General features: G+C 38.9%; 1 protein-coding gene across 1 annotated transcript; it reads right to left on the bottom strand.

Moving 5' to 3' along the window:
* Positions 1 to 370: 370 nt before the first annotated feature.
* Positions 371 to 26,789, bottom strand: LOC133635991 (probable ATP-dependent RNA helicase ddx6). The gene is made up of 13 exons (XM_062029546.1): positions 26,608 to 26,789; positions 17,950 to 18,991; positions 17,766 to 17,870; positions 14,537 to 14,666; positions 14,310 to 14,456; positions 14,130 to 14,224; positions 13,938 to 14,060; positions 8,756 to 8,884; positions 8,488 to 8,604; positions 8,307 to 8,370; positions 6,981 to 7,082; positions 6,677 to 6,896; positions 371 to 3,972 (listed from the first exon to the last, which is right to left on the bottom strand). Exons 2-12 carry the CDS (start codon positions 18,190 to 18,192, stop codon positions 6,682 to 6,684), a joined length of 1,470 nt encoding a protein of 489 aa, XP_061885530.1. The 5' UTR covers positions 18,193 to 18,991; positions 26,608 to 26,789; the 3' UTR covers positions 371 to 3,972; positions 6,677 to 6,681.
* Between the last annotated feature and the right edge of the window lie 732 nt (positions 26,790 to 27,521).

Here is a 27,521-nt window from a genome sequence, read left to right as displayed (position 1 = left end):
GATGACAGCTAAATGGACTTTGCTGTTTTATTTTCAATGAAACAATAGAAAATATGTACTCATATAGTAGTACAGTTGTTATTAGTGAGAATATACTTATTTTAAGGTATTTTTTGGTTCATTGAGGTTAGCTAATTTTACTTGTTTTGGAAAGTCTTGACAAGCCAAATTTTCTTGTTCTATTGGCAGATAATTTTGCTTAGTTTAAATCAAATACCCCTAATTTTTGTATTGTTTTTCTCTTGTTTTTGAACACAGACTTTTTGCAGTGCATGACATTATGTTCTTTACAAGTAAACTTTTGAGCACGACTGTACATATTGAACTGAGAGCGGTATGGAAATAAATGGAGCAAAACACAAAAGTTATTTCAGTAATTTATTGAATTTCACAGCCCCCGCGTGTAGTTCCAAATTACAACTGTAGAGGGCGGAGTGAGCAACGCTTTTCTGAATTGCCTTTGCATTGCTCCATGCACTTTTGTCAGGAAATAAAATATGAATTATTACAGAGTTGCTTTGAATTAGATTTTTTTTTTTTTTTTGCAGATTTCCTAAATAGTTTCACTCGTTTGAGTGAGCAAAGTCCAATTTACAGGCTAATGCATTACTCAAAAATAAATAACTAGGACAATGTCAAGACAATTCAGAATCCTGTTGCCACTCCATGTGTGTTATGTTGATTAACACACAAAAATCAATTCACCTGTTTCTATTTTTGCTGCAGGAACTTCAGTAGTACATGTCTTCTCGGCTTACACAACAAATCTAGAGTTGAGCAATTTCATTTTCCTCTGAAGCGTGGCTGGGTTTGACATTAGTGTTTCAGCCGTAGAAAGGAATATTAGCCTTGGTCTTTTTACCACCCATTACCAAAGTGTACCTGAAGCAGAAAATCACCAAATCGTCATTTTGTCGGCCATTTACTAAACAGGTTTTTGCACGCCTGACCCTATGGGACAAGCACACACACACACACACACACACACACACATACAAACATGAACCGTCTTTAACTCAGATGACAAAAAACATAGCCAAAATTCATACCGCCATTCAGTGTGATCTCCATTGTGACCACCGGCTAGGTTACGAGTTTATCTTAATCATTAAGGGGGCGGCAAAACAGATTCAATTAAACAAAATAAGTTACCCGGCTTTCGATTATGTTAAAATAGAAAACGAAAAAAAAAACCTGTATATAAAAAGGCCCTTTGGGAGAAAGTCTGTGGGTCACAGTGGAGATCGTGGAATGAAAACAAATGTTTGGGAATGAGACGTTTGCTATGGGAGTTGGAGGATGGGAGTCACCCGAGCAAATGGAAAAACGACTCATTCAGATTTAAGACATTGTGTCATCAAATGAGAGGGGGGGGAAAAAAGAACAGACTGTTACATTTCCATGCAACTTCAAACTGACACAAGGACTGGTTTTTATTATTTTTTCAATATTTCTAACCACGCAGGTTGTAATGCAAGGTAGTAGTCAGTCAAGTGTAGTTGGAAGATGCATACAAATGCGATTGGACAACAAAAAAGTCACTCACTCACTCTCACAACAGACACCAAACTCCTCAGTTTCCACTTTTTTTTGGTTTTGCTTCAGTGTAATTCCTGAAAATTTATTTCAACAACAAACAAAAAAAAAAACCTTCCTTTTCCCAGGTAACCGAACCAAAGTTGTTTTAATTGTAAACAAAAAGTACCATCCATCACCTGAATAGGTTAAAGGATTATAGATCTTAAATGCTTTTTTTTTTTTTTTAGTAATTTAGCATTTTCTCCATATTTAAAAAAAAACATTTAATATAATTTATACTTTTGAATGGCCATTTTAAAAAAAAGAGCATTGAATATTATTTGTACCTTTCAATGGTCAAATCAGTTGGTCCATCATTTTGCTGGACATTTTTAAGTACTAACCCACCCAAATCCAGTGCTTAAGTCCTCACAGCTGAAAGAAACCTCAAAAAAAAAGTTGAGAAAAAAAACTAAAATGATCATTTTTGGAGTACATTTTTTTTGCCTTGGTTGAGGGAGGACCAAATAAAAACAAAAAAAAACAAAAGAAAGTCACAGCTGCCTCTTCAAAGATGCTACAATTTTGCTTTCAAATCCAGCGACCCGCCCACTCTTCATCAGACAGATAATCCTCTCCTTATCAAAAAAATAAAAAAAATAAAATAAAAAGATATTGGTGCAGCTGCAGAAAACTGAAACGGGAGCCGAAGCTAAGCACATATTTCAACACAAGTGGTGTCTAATGATATGCGTAGGCGCTTGGTTGGCGGCATATACAGTACAGGCCAAAAGTTTGGACACACCTTCTCCTCATTCAATGCGTTTTCTTTATTTTCATGACTATTTACATTGTAGATTGTCACTGCAGGCATCAAAACTATGAATGAACACATGTGGAGTTATGTACTTAACAAAAAAAAAGGCGAAATAACCGAAAACATGTTTCATATTCATGTTTCTTCAAAATAGCCACCCTTTGCTCGGATTACTTTTTCGCACACTCTTGGCATTCTCTCCGTGAGCTTCAAGAGGTAGTCACCTGAAATGGTTTTCACTTCACAGGTGTCATAGTTTTGATGCCTTCAAGTGACAATGTAAATAGTCATAAAAATAAGGAAAACGCATTGAAATGAGAAAGTGTGTCCAAACTTTTGGCCTGGACACACCTTTTCCTCATACAATTAGTTCTCTTTATTTTCATGACTATTTGTCACATCAAAACTATGAATGAACACATGTGGAGTTATGTACTTAACAAAAAAAAGGTGAAATAACCGAAAACGTGTTTCATATTCTAGTTTCTTCAAAATAACCACCCTTTGCTCGGATTACTTTTTCGCACACTCTTGGCATTCTCTCCGTGAGCTTCAAGAGGTAGTCACCTGAAGTGGTTTTCACTTCACAGGTGTCATAGTTTCGATGCCTTCAAGTGACAATCTACAATGTAACTAGTCATAAAAATAAGGAAAACGCATTGAAATGAGAAGGTTTGTCCAAAATTTTGTCCGTACTGTACATTCACCTATTTCAGTTTGTCAGGGCGGGGACAAAAAAAAAAAAAAAAAAACATCTTTAGATTTGCAGATAACAAAATCTTAAGTGTCCATATTGCAAATGGACAGCATAAACATATGGGAGAAATAACCTAACAGAAAGGTGAACTACCGCTTTGCACCACCACTTCTCATTATCCTGTTTAGCTTATCAACACCATTACCATTATTCCGTAATCAAGACTGTTTTGAACCGATCCCTATGTTTTGGATACGAGATTTTTCTCCTTTCTGGATGTGTACGAGCCCAAAGGAACAGCATAAGGCCGCTATGAAACTGAAATGATTTTTGCAGGGTTGCATGGGTCCCCCTCTGCGTGTTTATTAATTCATTCTAAATGGGTTAAAACAGTCGCGCACTATTTAAGTAAAGCTGCCGTTTTTATTGCAACATTCACATTAAATATCATATTAAGGTTTTCTTAACACATCTCACAGAAAGATACTGTTGCATAATGGATGTGTTCGGAGTTAATGAGCTATTATTTCATTCATTTGCGCGACAGGCTGTGAGAGGATGAATGGGAGGATGTAAGGCACTTAAGTGGTAACAGTGTACTGAATGATGGCTGGTGTTCTGATACTTAAAAGAGACGGACCGCGCTTGCTTGTCGGTCTCTAAGGACGACAGGTTCAGAACAGATTTGACGGTATTGTACGTTACAAAGCTCACTGAGAAGTTTGTTCTTGCAACAATCTCAGTGTGGAGTGGATGCAAATCGAGATAGTTCACTTTTCCGTCACGCAGTTCTTTGATGAAAGGCAGAAACTATTTCAAACAAATGAAAACAAAACAAACAAAAAAAAAAGCCTCTGTCACAATTTAGCAGGCTTTGAAAACAAGTGTAATGTTGAAGAGGTGCCTGAAGTGTGCAAAAGCCTACGGAGTCCTGCAAGTCCTGGATAGATGAAAGACAAAAGGTTTATTCAGAAAGGTACTTCTTGTGTTTGGCATGTCATGATTGTTGGCAAGGTTCTAGGGATGGGCGATATGGCTTCAAATCTATATGTGACCGTGCTGGCAAAATGAGTCGGAATACGCACAGGCTAATTTTGACCTACAGGCAAATAAGTGAAAAAAATGTATCTTGGTTGAAATTGAGATTTTCACAAAAATGAGTCCATAAAGCCACAATCTAGCGATCCCAATCATCGAAATAGCAAGAAAACATCTTAAATCACCTTTATTTGAAGGTTTTGTACGAGGTATGTCTTCAAAAATTAGTGCCTTGTGTTAAAATTCCTTGAGAAAATCAAGTGTTTTCAACGCTCATTCGCGGCAATAAGGGGGAATCCCCCTAGCCATATTTGGTATCATTGTGACGGCAAGTTGACGTACTTTCTAAAAATGAGCATGGAATTCCCGATGACGCCATTCTGAACCAATATAATTCGAGTTTTTAAACCTGTCCCGACGTAAACAAATCCGGCATGTTGCTAACCGGTCGCTGTGAGGCGTACCCTCATTGGTTGAATCACCGCGCGCGGTGCATTGTGGTATCATGGCAGCGCCCTGATGAAAAACAACACAGTAATTCGAGCGGAATATTTGGTGAAAAAAGGTGATTTTCCAACATTTAATTATTATTTTTGTGGATAAGTTAGACTGTTTTACATTCCGTAATGGATTTAGAAGGTGGAGAGGGTACACAGGCGGTTGCAAGTGCACTAAATTCACTGCAGTCGGCGAATCTTCTTAGTGCTGCTGGTCAGGAATATTACGGACAGATGACCAGCTGACAAACTGACCAGTGAACAAAAAAACTGTGACATAACAGTGTTGAAATTTTTGTACATAACCGTTTTCAATAGAGTTGAATATATATTTTTCCTTTAGACATGGGATTTGACTTTAATTGTACCAATTTTGGTGTTGCTACAAGGACTTTTAAGGTATGGTTGCTATGGAGTTTTGTTTTGGAACATTCTGTTCTGGAACAGTAAACTTTAAGCTGGTTTTTCTCAAAACGGACCCTCAAACTTGGTCGACTTCAATCGGATGTAACTCGGTCATTTTCTGTCCGATTCCAACAAACCATATATCATTTTGAAGGTCTTTAGATGGAGAATGTGTAAAGGTGATATATACACACTATATTGCCAAATGTATTTGGCCACCCATCCAAATGATGAGAATCAGGTGTCCTAATCACTTAGCCCGGCCACAGGTGTATAAAATCAAGCACTTAGGCATGGAGACTGTTTGTACAAACATTTGTGAAAGAATGGGCCGTTCTCAGTGATTTCCAGCGGGGAACAGTCATAGGATGCCGCCTGTGCAACAAATCCAGTCGTGAAATTTCCTCGCTCATTCCAAAGTCAACTGTGGGCTTTATTATAAGAAACTGGAAGAGTTTGGGAACAACAGCAACTCAGCCACTAAGTGGTAGGCCCACGTAAACTGACAAGAGAGGGGTCAGCATAGTGCAAAGACTTTCTGCACAGTCAGTTGCTACAGAGCTCCAAACTTCATGTGACCTTCCAATTAGCCCACGTACAGTACGCAGAGAGCTTCATGGAATGGGTTTCCATGGCCAGGCAGTTGCATCTAAGCCATACATCACTAAGTCCAATGCAAAGCGTGGGATGCAGTGGTATAAAGCACGTCACCACTGGACTCTAGAGCAGTGGAGACGCCTTCTCTGGAGTGATGAATCACACTTTTCCATCTGGCATTCTGATGGACTAGTCTGGGTGTGGAGGTTTCCAGGAGAACAGTACATTTCAGACTGCATTGTGCAGAGTGTGAAATTTGGTGGAGGAGGAATTATGGTGTGGGGTTGGCCCCTTAGTTACAGTGAAAGGAACTTTGAATGCTCCAGAATAGCAAAACATTTTGGACAATTCCACGCTCCCAACCTTGTGGGAACAGTTTGGAGCGGGCCCCTTCCTCTTTCAACATGACGGTGCACCAGCGCACAAAGCAAGGTCCATACAGACACAGATGACAGAGTCTGGTGTGGATGAACTTGACTGGCCTGCACAGAGTCCTGACCCGAACCCGATAGAACACCTTTGGGATGAATTAGAATGGAGACAGAGCCAGGCCTTCTCGACCAACATCAGTGTGTGACCTCACAAATGCGCTTTTGGAAGAATGGCCGAAAATTCCTATAAAACACACTCCGTAACCTCTTCCCAGAAGAGTAAAAGCTGTAATAGCTGCAAAAGGTGGACCGACATCATATTGAACCCTATGGGTTAGGAATGGGATGGCACTTCAAGTTCATATGTGAGTCAAGGCAGGTGGCCAAATGCTTTAGGCAATATGGTATATATTGAAGTCACCTCCGCATGCTTAGTCGCGTCAGACCAAACGGGTCACGGTGGACCAATGAAATTGTTCACATGAACTTAAACGCACTCTTTGTTAAATTTGTGAATGAATACAAGCGTCTGTGTAAATATTTAATGTATTAACGTGTACACCTGTGGCTAATAGACTTGCGCGGGCAATATATGTACAAAATTAAATTTGTCCATAAATTTAGGTGCACTCTAAAACCCGGAAATTACGGTGACCATTTCCCAGGACTTTTGGTCAATCGTTTTCCTGTTTTTTCAGGACGCGGGGGGTGAGAACCCTGAGTTAGTTGCTCTCACCAGATTTAGGCGCTGTCCTGTGGGCGTCCCGATTTCTCCAGGACTTCCTCCACCTCGCAGTCGGCGCTGGATGAATGGAACTCTGCCACGTAGAGGCTCTTGTCGATGCTGCCGGGAATGGGCTTGATGTCGGTCACCAGTTGGTCTTCGATGGTCTTCAGGTTGAAGCGGTCTTCGGACGTGATCAAGTTGATGGCCAAACCCAAGTGACCGAACCTCCCTGGGGTTTCACAAAGACAACGCTGTATTTTAGTAAAAGGGTGAAATAAGCAAGTGCTGACCACGTACGTTGTGATGCATGTACCTGATCGTCCAATACGATGGAGGTATGTCTCTGCATTCTTGGGGAAGTCGAAGTTGATGACCACATTGACGGCCTGAATGTCTATACCCCTTGTGAAGAGATCTGTTGAAGGAGAGTTCAGATATTATTACAAACTATCGCCATATTGAATCTTAGCATACGATTATCAATACCTCTCGCCTAGTATCAGGTTTTGTTTTCGTCGATCCTCCTTAATGAATCGTATCATTGTTGTGGAGAAACGCGACCCCGCCAAAAAATGTTGGCTTACTCGTGTGCTTTATTAATATTACTAAAGCTTCCGTAGGACTCCAATGCAATGAATGAAGTCGCTCCGGTGTATAAGTCGCACCGGCCGAAAATGCATAGTAAAGAAGGAAAAAAACATATAGGTCGCACTAGAGTATAAGTCGCATTTTTAGGGGAAATTTTTCACCAGTCTTGCAATGAATGAAGTCGCTCCGGTGTATAAGTCGCACCGGCCGAAAATGCATAGTAAAGAAGGAAAAAAACATATATAGGTCGCACTAGAGTATAAGTCGCATTTTTAGGGGAAATGTTTCACCAGTCTTCACTACTTCCAGCTTGTAACCTGCAGTTTATGATTTCCTTTTCGGTGCCATTTTTGTTCAGCCCTTCTCAGTTTTTATAGGTTACCGCCAATGTTGAAATGATCAATTTTCATAGGTACGGAAGTAGCAGGTAGCATCTTTTTTTCCACAATGCACTTCTGCCCTGACCCCCCCCCCTGCCAAATTTTTATTGGTTGACGTGTGTGTGTGACGACTGCTGATATACGCCTAGTCTCTTTCGTGAATGAGATAAATAATATTATTTGATATTTTACGGTAGTGTGTTAATTTCACACATAAATCGCACCCCAGGCCAAACTATGAAAAAAACTGCAATTTATAATCCGAAAAATACGGTACGTGTAATTTTGTGTATTTTTCTATCTATTCATGAGTGCTATTGGCGGTTTCAAAATTATCAACACTATTTAAACTAGTTCCTTATTCGCTTCGTCTGTGCAGAATATGTTCAGCCTCATCCTCTGGTGATAATTGTACTTAAGATACAAATAATTGCAGCTTATTAGCAGTAATGGAGGTGATTATTATTAGCTTAAGGCAGTGGCTCCACACAGTGTATGGAAACAATTAGCTGCTGGCTGACTAATCATAAATGCAGTGTCAGGCATAAAATGCATTAATCGGCAATGGCGATCACACACTTTTTAACAAAAATTGCCCGATACTGATGGGCACATCCCTAGTATCGTTAAGTACCCCGAGACTCACAGTCATAGCTGAGCTTGAAACTTACCAGTGCAGACCAGATTCCTGCACAGTCCATTCCTGAAGTCATGGAACACACGGTTTCTATATTCCTGAAAACACGACACACTTTTTTTTTAATCATTCCTGCCCTTCCAAAGTTCCCAGTATAGCGTTTTAGCGGAACAAAATCCAGGGGAAAAATGAACACGCGTCACAATTGTGCTGACCTGCATCATCTTTGCATGAATGTAGAAACACGAGTAGCCCAGCTGCGTGATCTTCTTGGCTAAGAGCTCTACCCGCTGTGTGGAGTTACAGAAGATGATCGACTGGTTGATTTGAAGCTGCAAAAGACAAAAACGTAGGCGTCCTCATAAGCATATGATTGTGCTTTTTTTGCAGACGCTGCATCGTTTAATCATGCTGTGTGTTTAGGTGTCCATGGAGAGAAGCACAATAGGGTGGAAAAGTATGCATGGATTCATTGTGACTTACCCTGGAGAAGAGTGTGTTGAGGCAGTGCACTTTCTGTCTCTCTGTGACGTAGGCATAATACTGAGTAATGCCCTTCAGAGTCAGCTCCTCCATCAGATTGATCTCGTATGGTTTCTGCAGGTGCTTGGCCTAATGCAAGCACACAGTAGGGAGAACTTTTAAGAAGGAAATTACTAGTACAACAGTGCAGTATTTTAGGGGATTGTGGCTAAAACGCCTAAAACAGTGACACCCAAAGTAGGGTTGTCCTGATACCAATAATTTAGTACCGGTACCAAAATGTACACTACCGTTCAAAAGTTTGGGGTCACCCAAACAATTTTGTGGAATAGCCTTCATTTCTAAGAACAAGAATAGACTGTCGAGTTTCAGATGAAAATTCTCTTTTTCTGGCCATTTTGAGCATTTAATTGACCCCACAAATGTGATGCTCCAGAAACTCAATCTGCTCAAAGGAAGGTCAGTTTTGTAGCTTCTGTAACGAGCTAAACTGATACCAATAATTTAGTACCGGTACCAAAATGTACACTACCGTTCAAAAGTTTGGGGTCACCCAAGCAATTTTGTGGAATAGCCTTCATTTCTAAGAACAAGAATAGACTGTCGAGTTTCAGATGAAAGTTCTCTTTTTCTGGCCATTTTGAGCGTTTAATTGACCCCACAAATGTGATGCTCCAGAAACTCAATCTGCTCAAAGGAAGGTCAGTTTTGTAGCTTCTGTAACGAGCTAAACTGTTTTCAGATGTGTGAACATGATTGCACAAGGGTTTTCTAATCATCAATTAGCCTTCTGAGCCAATGAGCAAACACATTGTACCATTAGAACACTGGAGTGATAGTTGCTGGAAATGGGCCTCTATACACCTATGTAGATATTGCACCAAAAACCAGACATTTGCAGCTAGAATAGTTATTTACCACATTAGCAATGTATATAGTGTATTTCTTTAAAGTTAAGACTAGTTTAAAGTTATCTTCATTGAAAAGTACAGTGCTTTTCCTTCAAAAATAAGGACATTTCAATGTGACCCCAAACTTTTGAATGGTAGTGTACATCGATACTTTTCCAAATAAAGGCAACTATGAAAAATGTCAATATTGGCTTTAACATAAAATCTTACACTACATTAATCAATCACAGTCAAAGAATTTTACAAGGTTAAAATATACATTAAAAGGCATTGAAATGGCATCGACCCTGAAGGGAACGTCTTCCCTTTGCTCTTCGACTACTGTCTGCACCGGACCGAACAGCAGGACAAGTGTTACAACTACATTATTGCCTGTCAATTTTTATAACTCCTTTTGCAGATCTGAATGCTCATTAATTAAGTGTTTACCTAAATTTGCAGCAAAGGTGGTAATACTAATCGCCACCTTTGGCGAGGCGTGTTTTAAAGCAGCTGTTGTGAGAGTAGCGTATGTCTGTGTGTGTGTGCTCCTTTAAGAATGGCAGTATGTGGGGAGAGTGACGAGAGTAAGTGAATGGGCAAGTTAGGTGAGGTAACGCTAGCATGTGCAGGAGTGTTAATAGCATGGTGGATGTCCGGTTGTGCCCTGTGGAAATTATAAATAAAGTGACCAAATTCTAACAAATGGACTGCCTCGTCATTCAGACCAAAGAACGGAGCTTTACGGACCCATTGGGAAGTGAAAGGTCTCCCCTGCTCTCCTCGACCACGGTCTGGGAGCCGACAAGCAGGAAAGGTGTAAAACAGTACTTGCAATGCTTTCCCTTCCTGTTTAAAGCATCACCTTTATTAGTTGTGAAGCCCAAATACCTCCATATTCCATATTGTACTGCACCACCCTCTTTATTAACCAGTAGATTTGTAGTTTTTTGCCATTTTTCCTCTCCAAGATGTTATTGCTTGTATGCACTTTGTGTGTGCGTTTTGACACACTCAACACCATGCGCCTCGGCTCTGTAGTCACCGCCGCAAACTGGAACTCAGATGAAAGAGCGGTACCGGTACTTTTCAAAAGGTGGTATAGCACCAATTTCAATTGATGAGTACCGCTATACTGTACAACCCTAACCCAAAGTAACGCTGTCCCTAAACCATTTGGAGTACAGGCATGGCTTTAGGTGCTAGCTAACAAGTTAATTTGTCTTCTCCCCAGCAGTCAATATCTGCCTCAGTGATCCTGACATTGACAAGTAGAAGTTTGAATAATACAAGGAAAACAATGCTTTTTTTTTTTGGAAGGCTTACATTTTTTAAAGAAACATCTACCTGCCAAACAACTACTTTGGAAGCATGAATTGGAGACCCCAACGGGGCCATTGCTCGAGTCCGGTACATTATTGAACACAAGGAGTGATACAGTGTCGTTCGATACCTAGATGGATGACCGATACAACTGCTGTGTCTTTTGACTGTAAACTTTGCTTTTCAGGAACCACTAGCTCCCAAGTGAAAGCTTGCACTTACAAAAGTCGAAATAGTAGTGTGCCACATTTGACATCGGTTTTCGTCACGGTCACTGATCAAAATACCGTATTTTTCGAACTATAAGTCGCAGTTTTTTTTCATAGTTTGGGTGCGACTTAATACTCAGAAGCGACTTGTGTGAAATTATTATTAACACATTACCGTAAAATATCAAATATTATTTAGCTCATTCACGTAAGAGACTAGACGTATAAGATTTCATCGATAAATATGATTAAAACGTAAAATCAATTAAAACAATAAATAGAAATCACAATTTTAAAAACACAGAGGACCACACAACTCACGTAGTGTTAAAAGCCAAAGAATAAAAGTGGGTCTTAAGACGATACTTAAAACACTCCACTGTGGGAGCAGTTTGAACATGGAGGGGCAGAGTGTTCCAGAGCTTAGGGCCGACCACAGAGAAGGCCCTGTCTCCCCTGGTTTTAAGTCTGGTGTTGGGCACCACTAGCTGGAGCTGGCTCTCGGACCTCAGAGCGTGCGCAGGAGTGTAAATTTGGATGAGGTCCGAGATATAATGAGGTGCCAGTCCATGTAAAGCTTTAAAAGCAAACAGCAAGGTTTTGAAATCAATTCTAAAATGAACAGGGAGCCAGTGCAAACTCTCAAGAATTGGGGTTATATGCTGGCATTTCCTGGCCCCCGTTAAAAGTCGTGCTTCCGCGTTCTGGACTAACTGCAACTGGGAGAAAGCTTTTTGGCTAATGCCAGCATTGCAGTAGTCCAGGCCACTTGAAATAAAAGCATGCACGACTTGTTCAAAAAGGTTAAAAGATAAAAACGGTTTTACCTTTGATAAAAGACGAAGATGATAAAAACACGATTTTAAAACGCCATTGACTTGTCTGTCAAGTTTAAAATCGCTGTCTATAGTGATGCCAAGGCTGGTGACTTTGGGACGCACATAATTTTGCAATGGTCCCAAGTCAGTGAGGGCTGGACCAAAAACAAAAATTTCAGTTTTTCCCTCATTCATTATAAAAAAATTCTGTCACCAAGACGTCACTTTCGTCACTTGATTGACATTCACCGCACCCGAGGGTCTTGTGAGATGACGCTGGCTGCTGCCAGATCATTATTAAGAAAAAATGACCGACAGGAAGGCAAGAAACACTCTTTATTTCAACAGACTCACGCCGTACCTGCCGTCAAAACTCTAAAGACCGACTGCCCAGTTCCTGTCTTCACAATAAAAGCCCTGCTTCATCCGGGCCGGTTCTACGATCGGAATAAAACTGGACTCACTGGTGACGGTGGCAGAGAAGAGGACTGTGGAAAAACTAGTGAGCATCCTGGATGATGCCAGTCACCCTCTGCATACCATTGTCAGTAGCCAGAGGAGCCTGTTCAGTGCTAGACTGCTTCATCCCAAGTGCAGGACTAATAGACTAAAAAACTCCTTTGTCCCACACGCCATTAGACTGTACAACTCCTCTCTGGGGGGAGGGGGGGTACTAGAATGACAGGGGGTGCAAAACAATAACAGTGTAATACTTTTTCATAACATAGTCACTAATGCCTAGTTTCTCTTGTTATATTCTTATTTTACTGTTATATTTGTATTCTCATTGATGCTTTTTGTTTTTATTCTATTGTAATATTTTTCTATTTTGTTTCCATTTATACCCCCAATATTTACTTTTTAAATTCAATCTCAATTCTGTACACTGCTGCTGGAATTTGAATTTTCCTGAGGGAACTCTCCTGAAGGAATCAATAAAGTACTATCTATCTATCTATCTATCTATCTATCTATCCTGCCTGCGCTATCAAAATAAGAGTCTCAGAAAGCTAGCAAGCTACGGAGTTTGCCGCCAATGTATTTCTTGTAAAGTGTATACAAAGGAGTATGGAAGCTGGACAAACAAGATGGCAAAAAGCAACCACTTTCATGTGGTATTGGACAGAAAGGAGGACTTTTTTTTCTCCTCCATTTGAAAATGTGGACGTTATCATCACTACTGTCTGATTCCAATCAATGCAAGTCATCAGAATCAGGTAATACACCAACTTATATTCTTGTCTTCGTGAAAGAAAGGAATCTATATGTGTTAAACATGCTTGTATTATCATTAAACACCTTTAACTTGTTAACAAAAACGTCTCTTTCATAAATAAATACATATAAATGATATATATGAATGAGGTAGAGCCCCTCCACTTGGCCAATTGAAAAGTAGCTCGCCTGCAGAAAAAGTCTGGGCACCCCTGGTTTAAAGACACTGTACAACGTGCTCTTCTGGTCACTGGACCATTGCCAACGTAACAGGAACATGTGTGTTGGAGTTTTAATTGCTTTTGGAATTTTGTGAGGCTTCGAAAGGTGAGTTTTATTCCCGTTAATGTTTGCTGGTCTAACGATAGTATTTACCGAGCAGTTATAACTGCACCCTTAGTTAAATCTCAACAAACAAATCTTTGCAATGACGTACATGCTTAGTCATGCAATTAGGGAGCGGGTTTAATGACAGAGGTTGGTGTTGAATTCGAGACAAAACAAGATGTGTATGAGACTGCAAAGGACTTTAGCTGTCCAACTAGCCAAATTAATCCTTTAATTGCAGGTGCAGAGAGGCAAAGAAAGCCTTGGAGGACCAGACGACAACCAAACAAGACTGCGGCCAGAAAGTGAACAGCTTGTTTGGGGAGCGAAACGATTGTGTGCCAACTGGCCCTGAGCCATCTGGATGCCTGAGCGGTGAAGCGACTTGAAGGCTGCTCACCATGAATTTTTGCACGCTGATGGGGAAGGTTGCCGAGTAGAGCAGGATCTGCCTCTGCCTGGCCAGGAAGCTTATGATATCCTCGATGAGCACCACAAAATCCTGAGACAGCAGTTTATCAGCCTAAAAGAGGAGACATGATTCATAGTGGATTTGTGTGAGATGGTGTTTTCATACGTACGGACTGCTTACCTCATCCATCACCATCATTTGGACTTTATCCACCTTTGCCACACCTTTCTTTATCAAATCCAGAATCCTACCAGGTGTGGCAATGACCACGTGCACTAAAAGCACACACGCACAACAAAAAATTTAAATGACATCCTGAATAGGACGCAAACAAGCACGGCTACTAAAAGGTTGGCTCACCAGTCTCATCCAGGCGCATGATGTCATCTCGTAGGTTGGTTCCCCCGGTGGTGGCCATGACTTTGACTCCTCCCATATGTTTGCTGATCTGAATGCTAATCTGGCTCACCTGCAGTGCCAACTCTCGAGTAGGCACGACTACCATTGCTGAGGGGTAGAAATGTCCCAAAAAGCAAATTGTAAAATCATTTCCTTTACATAATAATGAGAGCTGTATCGGCCTTCACCTTGTATATGGTCCTTTTTGAGGTCTATCCTTTCCAGCATTGGGATGAGATAGGCTCCGCTTTTCCCGGTTCCATTCTTGGCCCGAGCCAAAATATCCCTTCCAGACAGGGCAATGGGAATACTTTCCTCCTGCAAGGAATTAAAACTTTCCATTACTTGGAATTTTGGGCAGTTCATTCACAGGTAAGGATGCGTATCATAATGACAATGGGGCAAACGGAAGCGGTAGTAAGCTGATCGAAAAAAAGATGCCTATTTTAGGCACTTTAATAAATAGTAACTATGAAGTTATTGGCACTGACATGAGGGGAAAAATTGTATTTCTTAAAGTCACACACGTGTTCCTCTGTTGCTCTCCACAGTAGAAAATAGGGTTGCCCTGATACCAAATGTATTTCGGTACTTTTCTGAATAAAAACGGACCACAAAAAATTGCATTATTGGCTTTATTTTAACAAAAAATCTTAGGGTACATTAAACATATGTTTATTATTGCAATCGAAGAACAATTTTGTCCTTAAATAAAATAGTGAACATACAACTTGTCTTTTAGTAGTAAGTAAGCAAACAAAGGCTCCTAATTAGTCTGCTGCAAATGCAGTAACATATTGTGTCTTTTATTCTAATATTTTGTTAAAATTCTGAGGGACAAACTGTAAAAATGTATTATTAATCTACTTGTTAATTTACTGTTAATATCTGCTTATTTTGTCTTTCAACATGTTCTATCTACACTTCTGTTAAAATGTATAATCACTTATTATTTGTTGTTTGGATACTTTACCTTAGTTTTGGATGATACCACACATTTGGGTATCAATCTAATACAAAGTTGTTACAGGATTGGTCATAATTTAAGTCCTCATGTGTCCAGGGACGAATTTCCTGAGTTTATAAACATAATATGAATTTTTTTAAAAAGGAAAAAATATGAGTCAGATTATTATTTTTTTTAAACTATTTAACGCTTACAGTAAATCTCTATATCAACTTCAAGTTGATATAAAGTAATACAAATTAAAAAAAATGTTTTATGGCTTTCTGTCAAAAACAACTTAGTTTTTTTATAGTAAAACTGAAATATGCAGTATTTAGTATTTAGAGCCCTAAAATATCAATAATGCAGGACACCATTGATTTTAATTCTTTCATATTTTTGAGTAATCACAGTGAAAAGATAAATAAAAAATCACTAAATATATTTGGGATCCAAAAGGTGCCCCACTCATAAAGTGATTTTTGATTGATTGATTGAGACTTTTATTAGTAGGTTGCACAGTGAAGTACATATTCCGTACAATTGACCACTAAATGGTAACACCCGAATAAGTTTTTCAACTTGTTTAAGTCGGGGTCCACTTAAATTGATTCATGATACAGATATATACTATCATATATACTATCATCATAATACAGTCATCACACAAGATAATCACATTGAATTATTTACATTATTTACAATCAGGAGTGTGGAGGGGGGGTGGGGTGGGGGGTGGGGATATGGACATCAAGTAGTGGACATAGAGAGAGAGAGAGAGAGAGAGAGAGAGAGAGAGAGAGAGAGAGAGAGAGAGAGAGAGAGAGAGAGATCAGAAGGCATAAGAAAAAGAATCTGCATTTGATTGTTTACATTTGATTATTAGCAATCCGGGGAGGGTGTTAGTTTAGGGTTGTAGCTGCCTGGAGGTGAACTTTTATAGCGGTTTTGAAGGAGGATAGAGATGCCCTTTCTTTTATACCTGTTGGGAGCGCATTCCACATTGATGTGGCATAGAAAGAGAATGAGTTAAGACCTTTGTTAGTTCGGAATCTGGGTTTAACGTGGTTAGTGGAGCACCCCCTGGTGTTGTGGTTATGGCGGTCATTTACGGCGGACATTTTTATTAGGTTTTTCTTATACTTTCAACACTTAAGTTACGAGATCAACTTCAGATATATCTGTCGATTTTATGCTGACTCTATTATTTTGTTTGTTTTATGCGCTTTTGTCAAAGAAACTTTGATGTTTTTATATGGCTACTACACAATATATGCAATATTTACCACATAAAACATTTTAAAGTGAAATATTTGAAGTAATTGGAGCCCTGAAAATAATTCATTATAACATGGATTTTTTTGTCATTGTTTTTTTTTTTTGAGCAATGGCAAAAAAAGAAAAATAAAGAAAGACCATAGAAAAAAAAACAGCTTGCATGGCAGCTTTTGTGTCAACATTGCAACTTTTTCTCGTTAGATTTCACCTCATTCCACTTTTTTTAATGTTCTTTTTTATTTTTACAATAGTATTTCCAGAATGTGTGGCGGGCCGGTAAACAATTAGCTGTGGGCCGCAAATGGCCCCCGGGCCGCACTTTCGACACCCCTGATATAGGTCATCAAATCTCAGCAACAAGCTGTAATATCTTACTGAGATCATTTAGGACCAAAACTAGGGATGTCCGATAATGGCTTTTTGCCGATATCCGATATTGTCCAACTCTTTAATTACCGATACCGATATCAACCGATACCGATATCAACCAATATATACAGTCGTGGAATTAACACATTATTATGCCTAATTTGGACAACCAGGTATGGTGAAGATAAGGTACTTTAAAAAAAATAATTAATAAAATAAAAGATAAATAAATTAAAAACATTTTCTTGAATAAAAAAGAAAGTAAAACAATATAAAAACAGTTACATTGAAACTAGTAATTAATGAAAATTAGTAAAATTAACTGTTAAAGGTTAGTACTATTAGTGGACCAGCAGCACGCACAATCATGTGTGCTTACGGACTGTATCCCTTGCAGACTGTATTGATATATATTGATATATAATGTAGGAACCAGAATATTAATAACAGAAAGAAACAACCCTTTTGTGTGAATGAGTGTGAATGAGTGTAAAAAAAAACAAAAAAAAAACGATACCGATAATAAAAAAAACGATACCGATAATTTCCAATATTACATTTTAACGCATTTATCGGCCGATAATATCGGCAGGCCGATATTATCGGACATCTCTAACCAAAACCCTTAAAACAAGTGAACACTAACATAAAATCTGCTTAGTGAGAAGAATTATCTTATCAGACAGAAAATAAGCAAATATCACCCTTATTTGAGATATTTAATCTTACTTAGATTTCAGTTTTTGCAGTGTGTGTCCAAACTTTTGGCCTGTACTGTACGTTGTCAGGAAAATCCACACATCTCACATAATTATTAACCATACCTGCACTGGAGATGGTTTCTCCCAGCCCATCTCAAAAATGCCCATCAGAAGTTCCCGTTTCAGACAGTAATCCTCAAATTCATTCCCCTTAGTGCTGGTCACGTCCTAGAAAGGAAGCGAACAACGTTAAAGACGACGACAGTGCTCGAGGCTCCATGTGAGATATTTCAAAAACTTCACTCACTGAGGTTTTGACCCTGTTGTCTTTGGGAGGGAGCTGTAGGCTTTTTTTCCAGTCGTCCCCAAATTTAATGCCTCCACCTTCTTGAGACGCGCCACCTGGTTTCTGGAGAGCTCCCAACCCCTTCGCTTGAGTTGCGGGTCCTGGCTGGACTGAAGCTGGTTTGGTCTGTCCTCTGAGCTGCCCGTTCTGCTTGTTCAGTCCCATCACAAGTGGGCCAACGCTTTCTGTTCTGGGCGCTGCCATTTCCCCGCCCTTTATTTTCTTTGCTTGTTTTTTTTCTCTTTTTTTCTCAAACAATCTTTCCTCAAGTTTGTTTTTACTAAAAAAATGATCTTCAAAAATGTAAAAAATATTAATAAAGCATCAACAAACAATATATTCGATTAAGCTGACAGCTTTTAAACCAGCAGTCAACTGGTAATATTTACATATATATATACACACACACACACACACACACACACACACACACAAACACGCGGGTACGTGCAGCTCGGTCCCCTTAAAAAAGAGCGACTGACGTACAAGAAACAGAAAAGACAACTTTATACACGAGAAACTCTTCAAAATGAAGAGAAATTTGCATTCATATGCATGAATATACTTGCTCACAATATAGAAAATTATATGTGAACAAGTATAAAATGTGGCGCAAGTCCTGAAATAGAACAACTAAGGCAAACTCTGTACTGTAGGAATAGGTTCTTCAATATAATCTTCTGTTTAACAGTATTTCCTTGACTTTTTTTTTGTCCACAGTATTAACTCAGTATCGTCCTTCTTGGGAAAATAAGATGTCCAATTTTGTACAAGTCCTTCCCAAAAAATTACATGTTCTTCCGTTTAGTTTCACTTGATGGGTATCACAAATACAAGAGGGGATCGAGTCCAAAGCCAGAAAAGCTTTTCCACCCCTTTTAGTCCGCAGTTTCTTAACTGCTTCAGCTGGTTGAGGTTGGGAGGTCGGCGTGTCACTAGTGGGAGTGAGACTGTGATCACTGGTGCTTTCCACTCAATCTTGCCAACAACTCAAATGTGCCACCTGAAAGATACCCAAACAGAAGATTTTGGAACATGCAAAACAAGCTATTATGGCTAACCTACATATGCTGATTTAAAACTAGGCTTAATATATGCATGTATATTTTAATGTGCCTTGTACACACGCCAGATAGCTCACAATCCTAGTAATTCGGCTTTAGATCAGCCTTTTTTTTTTATTAATGCAGGGTTTTTCCTGCGTTTAAAATTGCTTGATTGAGCGATTGATGTCCCCCCTGACGCCACACCACTGCTTTTAAGTAACATTAATACAGGGTTTTTCCTGGCTCAAATTGAGGCAAGTATATACATTTGATTAATTACAATCCGGGGAGGTGGGATGTGGTGGGGGGAGGGGGTTAGTCTAGGGTTGTAGTTGCCTGGAGGTGTTCTTTTAGTGCGGTTTTGAAGGAGGATAGAGATGCACTTTCTTTTACACCTGTTGGGAGTGCATTCCATATTGATGTGGCATAGAAGGAGAATGAGTTAAGACCTTTGTTAGATCGGAATCTGGGTTTAACGTGGTTAGTGGAGCTCCCCCTGGTGTTGTGGTTATGGCGGTCATTTACGTTCTGGATGTAGTTTGACGTGTACCGTATTTTCCGCACTATAAGGACCAATATTGAGCCACAACAAACCTAAACTTCGAAATAAACTCAAACTCAATTTTCATAAAGTTTAGGTCTCGCAACTTCGGTAAGCAGCCGCCAACTTCATTATTCCCCGTAGAAGAAGAAGTTCTTCTTCTACGGTAAGCAGCCGCCCCCGTAGAAGAAGAAGAAGCGCGCGGTGCATGCTGGGATATATAACTGCGCGAGGCGTGCCGTTTTGATTTCCATTTGTTTGTTTATGTAAAGACCCCAAAATGGCTCTTATTAAGAGACACGCTTACGACGCAGAGTTTAAACTTAAGACGATCAGTCACGCAGTAGAACACGGGAATAGAGCAGCAGCGACACTGACTCGATTAATGACGACTTTGACGAGATGCCGTATTCGCCCAACTGTTTAATTCGGACACTAAAGAAGAAGAATTCGAGGGATTCGTGGATGAGGAATAACTTCATAAAGTGAGCTTTACATGTTTATTTTGTGTGTTGTGTTGTGTTGTGTGACATTAACGTTTGAGCAACGTTGAGTTATTGATATATTGTTATTGCTCTGCACTATTTCGAGTGTTACTATATTGTGATTGCACTAACGTTTGATTTACCGTAACAGTATCACTGTTTTTTACGTGTTTATTGAATCAGGGAAAAGTTCCCCTCCACTATGTGATATACTGTAAATGTTGCACTACTGTTATACCTTGCTGTTGTTAAAAGATAAACACCACGTCACTGACTTTACCTCAGGGAAAATAATAAAACAGCTGTTTATTAATTTTGGGAGTGAACAGAGTTGTCAGAATGCTGGTTTGTAATTTATTAATAAAGTTTGACTGACCTATCTGACTGTTTTGTTGACATTCCCTTTAGCACAGCTCCATCTAATGGATGCATAGGTGCGCCTTATAATCCGGTGCGCCTTATATAGGAACAAAGTTTTGAAATATGCCATTCATTGAAGGTGCGCCTTATAATCCGGTGCGCCTAATAGTGCGGAAAATACGGTACTTCGGTATCAGGGAGGTGTAGCGGATTTTATAGACTAGGCTCAGTGCACGTTGTTTTACTCTGTCCTCCACCCTGAGCCAGCCCACTTTGGAGAAGTGGGTAGGAGTGAGGTGTGATCTGGGGTGTGAAGGGTGAGTTTAGATATTTTATTTCTTTATTTTTTCACGTTTAATATGTTTTTTGCAATTTAATTGTGACAGTACCACATAAGATATGTTTTAAGTGCTGATGCGGGTTTATTGATTTTTAAATGCGCCAGAAAATAAACCGTTTTGTACACTGTTGAGGTGATTCAATTTGCAGTAAGGCTGAAACGACGCGTCGACGTAGTCGACGTCATCGGTTACGTAAATACGTCGACGCCGTTTTTGTGCGTTGACGCGTCGCATAATGACGTCACACTACCGTCATGGCGAAGCGCAAAGCAGACGATCAAAGAAGACGATGCGAGCGAGGGGGGAAAAGCATGCCAAAAGTGGTCAAAAGTGTGGGAGTATTTCAATAAACGGCCTAATAATGTTGTATGCACACTGTGTCGAGCGGAAATGGCCTATCATAGCAGCACAACGGCTATGAACGAACATTTGAAAAGAAAACCATCAACTAGTCAATCGTTCGCGCGAGCATACGTTGTCATCATTACACAAAAACATGAATGTGTCATTTGTATCTGCTAGGGGTGTAACGGTACATGTTTTGTATTGAACCGTTTCGGTACGGGGGTGTACCGAACAAGTTTCTAAGCTAAAGCTAAAGTCTTAACAAGCTGCTTTGCTCCGTCTGCCTCTGTCTCAGCACGCAGCATTGTCCCACACACACAACCATCTGATTGGTACACACGCAGCATTGTCCCACCCACACAACCATCTGATTGGTACACACGAAGCATTATCAGCCAATCAGCAGTGCGTATTCAGAGCGCATGTAGTTAGCGCTTCAGCGTCTAGCAGATAGGTGTTTAGCAGGTGAGCATCAGGCAGCGGACTCTCCCCAAATGATAATAAACACCTCCCAGTCAACTACTAGTAACATCACTATGAGCCCGTTGACCTTCTAGAAACTAAAACTGCAGCTCAGCTCACTCGCAATCCTGGCTTGAGGTGAAGGCTAATTACCTCTCAGTTCCAGCCACATCGACCCCTTCTGAGCGCCTATTTTCAGCTGCTGGGAATATTGTAAACAAGAAAAGAACCAAAGCATGTAGACATGCTAACCTTTCTTCATTACAACTGTTAGACACTCACTGGAATGAGTAGAATTGGTTATTGTGTACTTTGTTGGACTGGATGTTTATTTTGCACATTTTAAAAGCAATACTTAATGTTTACAGTGCTCCAGAATATTTAGATTGGCACTTTTTTGTATTGGATGTTTATCTTTATTTTTGCACATTTTAGCAAATAAGCAATACTTTCACTTTTGTTGAAATGTTTACACTGTTGTTACAGAATATTTCGTTTTGCACTTTTTTGTATTGGATGTTTATCTTTATTTTTGCACATTTTAAAGCAAAATAAGCAATACTTTTACTTTTGAAATGCTTATACTATTGCAGAATATTAAGATTTGCACTGGATGTTGACTTTTATATTTGCACATTAAAAAGCAAATAAGCTACTTTTAATTTTGTTAAATGTTAAAAGTTTTAAATGTTTACATTGTTACAGAATATTTAGTCATGTTGTTGTCAATGTTGACTGAGTGGCCATACTTCTTTTTTTTGTAAATAAAAGCCATGCCTTTTGAAAAAACGGGCCTACATTTATTTTTTCATCTTCATTTTGAATAAAAAAATAATCGGCAAAAGGAAAAATAATCTATAGATTAATCGAAAAAAAATCTATAGATTAACCGATTAATCGAAAAAAATAATCTATAGATTAATCGATAGAAAAATAATCGTTAGCTGCAGCCTTAATTTGCAGTAGTGCGTAAATGTGTTTCTGTATAGTATTTTTCCAGCAATGGCCATGTGGTGACATCCATCCATTTTCTACCGCTTGTCCCCTTTATTTTTTTAAATGAATTAAGTAACGTTTATGACAACCTTTTTTCCAAAACACAATATAGAATGTGAGATATAACAGGATAATGCATACATTTATCATTTGTTTTCAAAACGCTTACAAAAAAGTGGGACCCCATTTTTATGACTTAATGAGTATGATTTAGAAAATTCCTAGTGCCAACACTGATGGAGTATTGGTGCGTGCAAAACAGCAGCAGGCGGCTGTGGCCTGCGGGCCGGTTCTAATATTAATCAAATATCATCCCAGGGGCCATAGATCATTCGCGGGACTTGACTTTGACACATAGGCTCTAGGATTTGGCAAGGTTTTTTTGTGATTGTCGCGGCCTAACATTCATGGCAGCATTTTCATACAGTTGCAATGTTTTAAAATGAATCAACTTAAACGGACTCAATAACTCCCCGGTGACGTTTTGCTGAATTTACGAAACTGGAACAACACAAACGGAACTGTAAGTTAATAATACTAACACAGACACTTGTGTTAACATATTGGCTAACGCTAACGACGCTGGCTTGATTACATTACGATAGCACAAATATGCATGAAAATACTCCTACAGACATCACACACGGGACGGGTTAGCATGTATGAATTGTTGTAGTTATATTTAGGGCTGCAACAACTTATCGATTAAATCGATTAAAAAAATAGTTGGCGATTAATTTAGTCATCGATTCGTTGGATTTATGCTATGCGCATGCGCAGAGGCTACTTTTTTAAATTTATTTAATAAACCTTTATTTATAAACAGCAACATTTACAAAGAGCTGATAAACAATAATCAAAATAAGTATGGTGCCAGTATGCTGTTTTTTCCCCAATAAAATACTGGAAAGGATAGAAATGTAGTTAGTCTCTTTTATCCGATTATTAATCGATTAATCGTAGTAATAATCAACAGAATAATCGATGATCAAATTAGTTGTTAGTTGCAGCCCTAGTTATATTGTGAAACAGGGGTGTCAAACTCAACTTAGCTCAGGGGCCGTGTGGAGGAAAATCTGTGCACACGAGGGCCGGACTATTAAAATCATGACTTGACTTTATTTATTCATGCTTGCAGTGGAGCCAGGGCCCCACTGAAAAAACAGCTGAACTTTACAATGATTATCAAACAAAGATAAAAAAGATGAAAATAACAGACAGTATTTTATATTTAAAAATGATAATAAAAAAAAAACATTTTCAGGGCAACAGCAGCATGGAAACTATTAGCATTCTGGTATATGACTGTATTACTTATTTAATTAGATAGTGTCATTATACAGTTTAATTGCAGTATGCAGGGTAGAGTTTTTAAGTCTCTTTGTCATCATGGCATTAAAACTAAAAAACAAAAGACAACTTCAGACTGTTTTCTTTGTCTTACTTTGGCCAAAAATAGAACAAACACATTCTGAAAATATTACAATAAAAATATAGAAAAAAATACCAGCAGCGGTAAAGTTTAGATCCATGAAGGAAAGAAGAAAGTGTATGAATGTTTATAACTGAATACATTTACATGTAGCCGATATTATCGGCCGATAAATGCTTTAAAATGTAATATCGGAAATTATCGGTGTCGTTTTTTTCAATTATCGGTATCTATTTTTTATTAAATCAGCATAAAAAACACAAGATACACTTACAATTAGTACACTAACCCACAAAACCTCCCTCCCCCATTCACACTCATTCACACAAAATGGTTGTTTCTTTCTGTTATTAATATTCTGGTTCCTACATTATATATCAATATATATCAATACAGTCAGCAAGGGATACAGTCCGTAAGCACACATGATTGTGCGTGCTGCTGGTCCACTAATAGTACTAACCTTTAACAGTTAATTTGACTCATTTTCATTAATTACTAGTTTCTATGTAACTGTTTTTATATTGTTTTACTTTCTTTTTTATTCAAGAAAATGTTTTTAATTTATTTATCTTATTTTAATATATTTTTTAAAAAGGACCTTATCTTCACCATCCATCCATTTTCTTCCGCTTATCCGTGGTCTGGTCGTGGGGGCAGCAGCCTAAGCAGGGAAGCCCAGGCTTCCCTCTCCCCAGCCACTTCTTCCAGCTCTTCCCGGGGGATCCCGAGGCATTCCCAGGCCAGCCGGGAGACATAGTCTTCCCAACGTGTCCTGGGTCTTCCCCGTGGCCTCCTAGGGAGGCGTTCGGGTGGCATCCTGACCAGATGCCCAAACCACCTCATCTGGCTCCTCTCGATGTGGAGGAGCAGCGGCTTTACTTTGAGCTCCTCCCGGATGACAGAGCTTCTCACCCTATCTCTAAGGGAGAGCCCCGCCACCCGGCGGAGGAAACTCATTTCGGCCGCTTGTACCCGTGATCTTCACCATACCTGGTTGTCCAAATTAGGCATAATAATGTGTTAATTCCACAACTGTATATATCGGTTGATATCGGTATTGGTTGATATCAGCAAAAGCCATTATTGGACATCCCTAATAAAAATGTGTTTTCTTTTGTATTATTTTTTTTTAATGAATGAAGTAACGTTTGACAACCTTTTTTCCAAAACACAATATAGAATGTGAGATATAACAGGATAATGCATACATTTGTTTTCAAAACGCTTACAAAAAAGTTGGACCCCAAAAATTGACTGTGGGTAGGGCTGCAACAACTAATGGATTAAATTTGATTATAAAAATAGTTGGCGATTAATTTAGTCATTGATTTGTTGGATCTATGCTACTTTTTTCATTATTTTTTTTAAATAAACCTTTATTTATAAACTGCAACATGTACAAACAGCTGAGAAACAATCATCAAAATAAGTATGGTGCCAGTATGCTGTTTTTTTTCCAATAAAATACTGGAAAGGATAGAAATTTAGTTGTCTCTTTTATCCGATTATTAATCGTAGTAATAATCGACAGATTAATCGATTATCAAATTAGTTGTAGCCCTAGTTATATTGTAAAACATGGGTGTCAAACTCAATTTAGCTCAGGGGCCGTGTGGAGGAAAATCTGTGCACACGAGGGCCGGACTATTAAAATCATGGCATTAAAACTAAAAAACAGACAACTTCAGACTGTTTTCTTTGTCTTACTTTGGCCAAAAATAGAACAAACACATTCTGAAAATATTACAATAAAAATATAGAAAAAAAATACCAGCGGCGGTAAAGTTTGGATCCATGAAGGAAAGAAAAAAATGAATGTTTATAACTGAATACATTTACATAAAAATGTGTTTTCTTTTGTATTATTTTTTTTAATGAATGAAGTAACGTTTATGAGAACCTTTTTTTTCCAAAACACAATATAGAATGTGAGATATAACAGGATAATGCATACATTTATCATTTGTTTTCAAAACGCTTAAAAAAAAGTTGGACCCCAAAAATGGACGGTGGGACCCCATTTTATGATTTGATGGGGTCCTTGGGGAAATTTCTTCCACCAACACTGAAAACCCCTGTATTAATGTTACTTAAAAGTGAATATCTCGGACGTGCAAGCCTCATGAACGCATTAAAGGAGAAAGAACAGGTTTAGGGGGGGGGGGTTGTAAGACTCTGACGTGCAGAACTTTCTAGGTGGACAATGCGCTATCGTTTTTTTTATACATCGCAGACATCGAACCGATTAATTCTGGAGTAATACCACAACGATGGTTATGTTTCACAGCAACAACCTGCCAACATGGTAAGTGTGACATTGGACATCCAGGCTGTTTCTACCGAGCTAACCCGCTAACGCTAATCGCTAGCCTTAAGCGATAGAGAATCCGACTCGTGATATCGTTACGTTTAGGGACTGTGCGATAATAAAAAATAAACGTTTGGCCGTTTTTCGCCTTACGCAGCTTCATGTTTAAGTACACACTATGTCACGTCTTCGCTAGCCTTATAAGCCCTTTTAGCAAAACAGCTAACGTTAGCCGCGAGCTAACGTTAGCCATCCTAAACTCGGGGGTTGTTTTGAGTCACAAACACCAACAAAACTCACCTGCGCTCTTCGATATTTCACAAGACGGACGTCAATTTCACGTTGGTTTCAACTCACGATGTCGCAATGGGCTTTAATAGCTCAACTGTGCTTGAAATAAATCGCGTCTATTGTGTTTTTCCTTAAAATCAACATGGTCGCCTTCTTCTTCGTCTTCTTATCCGCGGTGCCTCCCTAATGCGTCTGTTCGCCGTGCCGTCACGAACATGGCGCTACCGCCCCCTGCCGTCACCGGCGAGTACTACAGCAGTTAACAACAACATAAACAAAGCAAAAACAACAATTGTGTGCCTTCCTTGGGTGAAGCCAGGTTTATTTACAGCTATGTTGTGACATGTTGTTATGCTGTTTGTTACTTATGATTTTTATTTACTGTTTTAATTGGTTTTACCCTTTAAAATCGCTTTTAATCATATTTATTTTTATATTGGTTTTATATTTATTTATTTTTTGTTTTTATTCAGTCATTGGTGGAGCTAAGGATAATATTTGAATATTGTTTTTAATATTGTTGTGCAGCACTTTGGAAACATTTTTGTTGTTTAAATGTGCTATATAAATAAAGTTGATTGTTGTTTAAATGTGCTATATAAATAAAGTTGATTGGATTGGATTATGTATGTTATGTTGCAGCTATTTAAAATAGTTTAGTCAATTAGTTCTGGCCTGAAACAAATTGGCCCTTTGAAACATATCTTTGTCTTTGTGTGTTGTATGTAGACCACATGGCTTAGTTCAGTGATGATGATGCTAATGCATGTCAAGTTGATCAACAGATTGTATTATTCTCCAGTGCAATAACAGTAATGGAATGAAGGATAAAGGGCATTCTTGGGAGCCTTAAAAAAGAAAAAGAAAAAAAGAAGTAACTAAATAGTTACTTTTCACAGTAACACATTACTTTTTGGTGTTAG

The sequence above is a fragment of the Entelurus aequoreus genome, linkage group LG20 (genome assembly GCF_033978785.1).
Source record: "Entelurus aequoreus isolate RoL-2023_Sb linkage group LG20, RoL_Eaeq_v1.1, whole genome shotgun sequence".
NCBI lineage: Eukaryota > Metazoa > Chordata > Actinopteri > Syngnathiformes > Syngnathidae > Entelurus > Entelurus aequoreus.
This window is presented reverse-complemented; position numbering and strand designations above follow the sequence as displayed.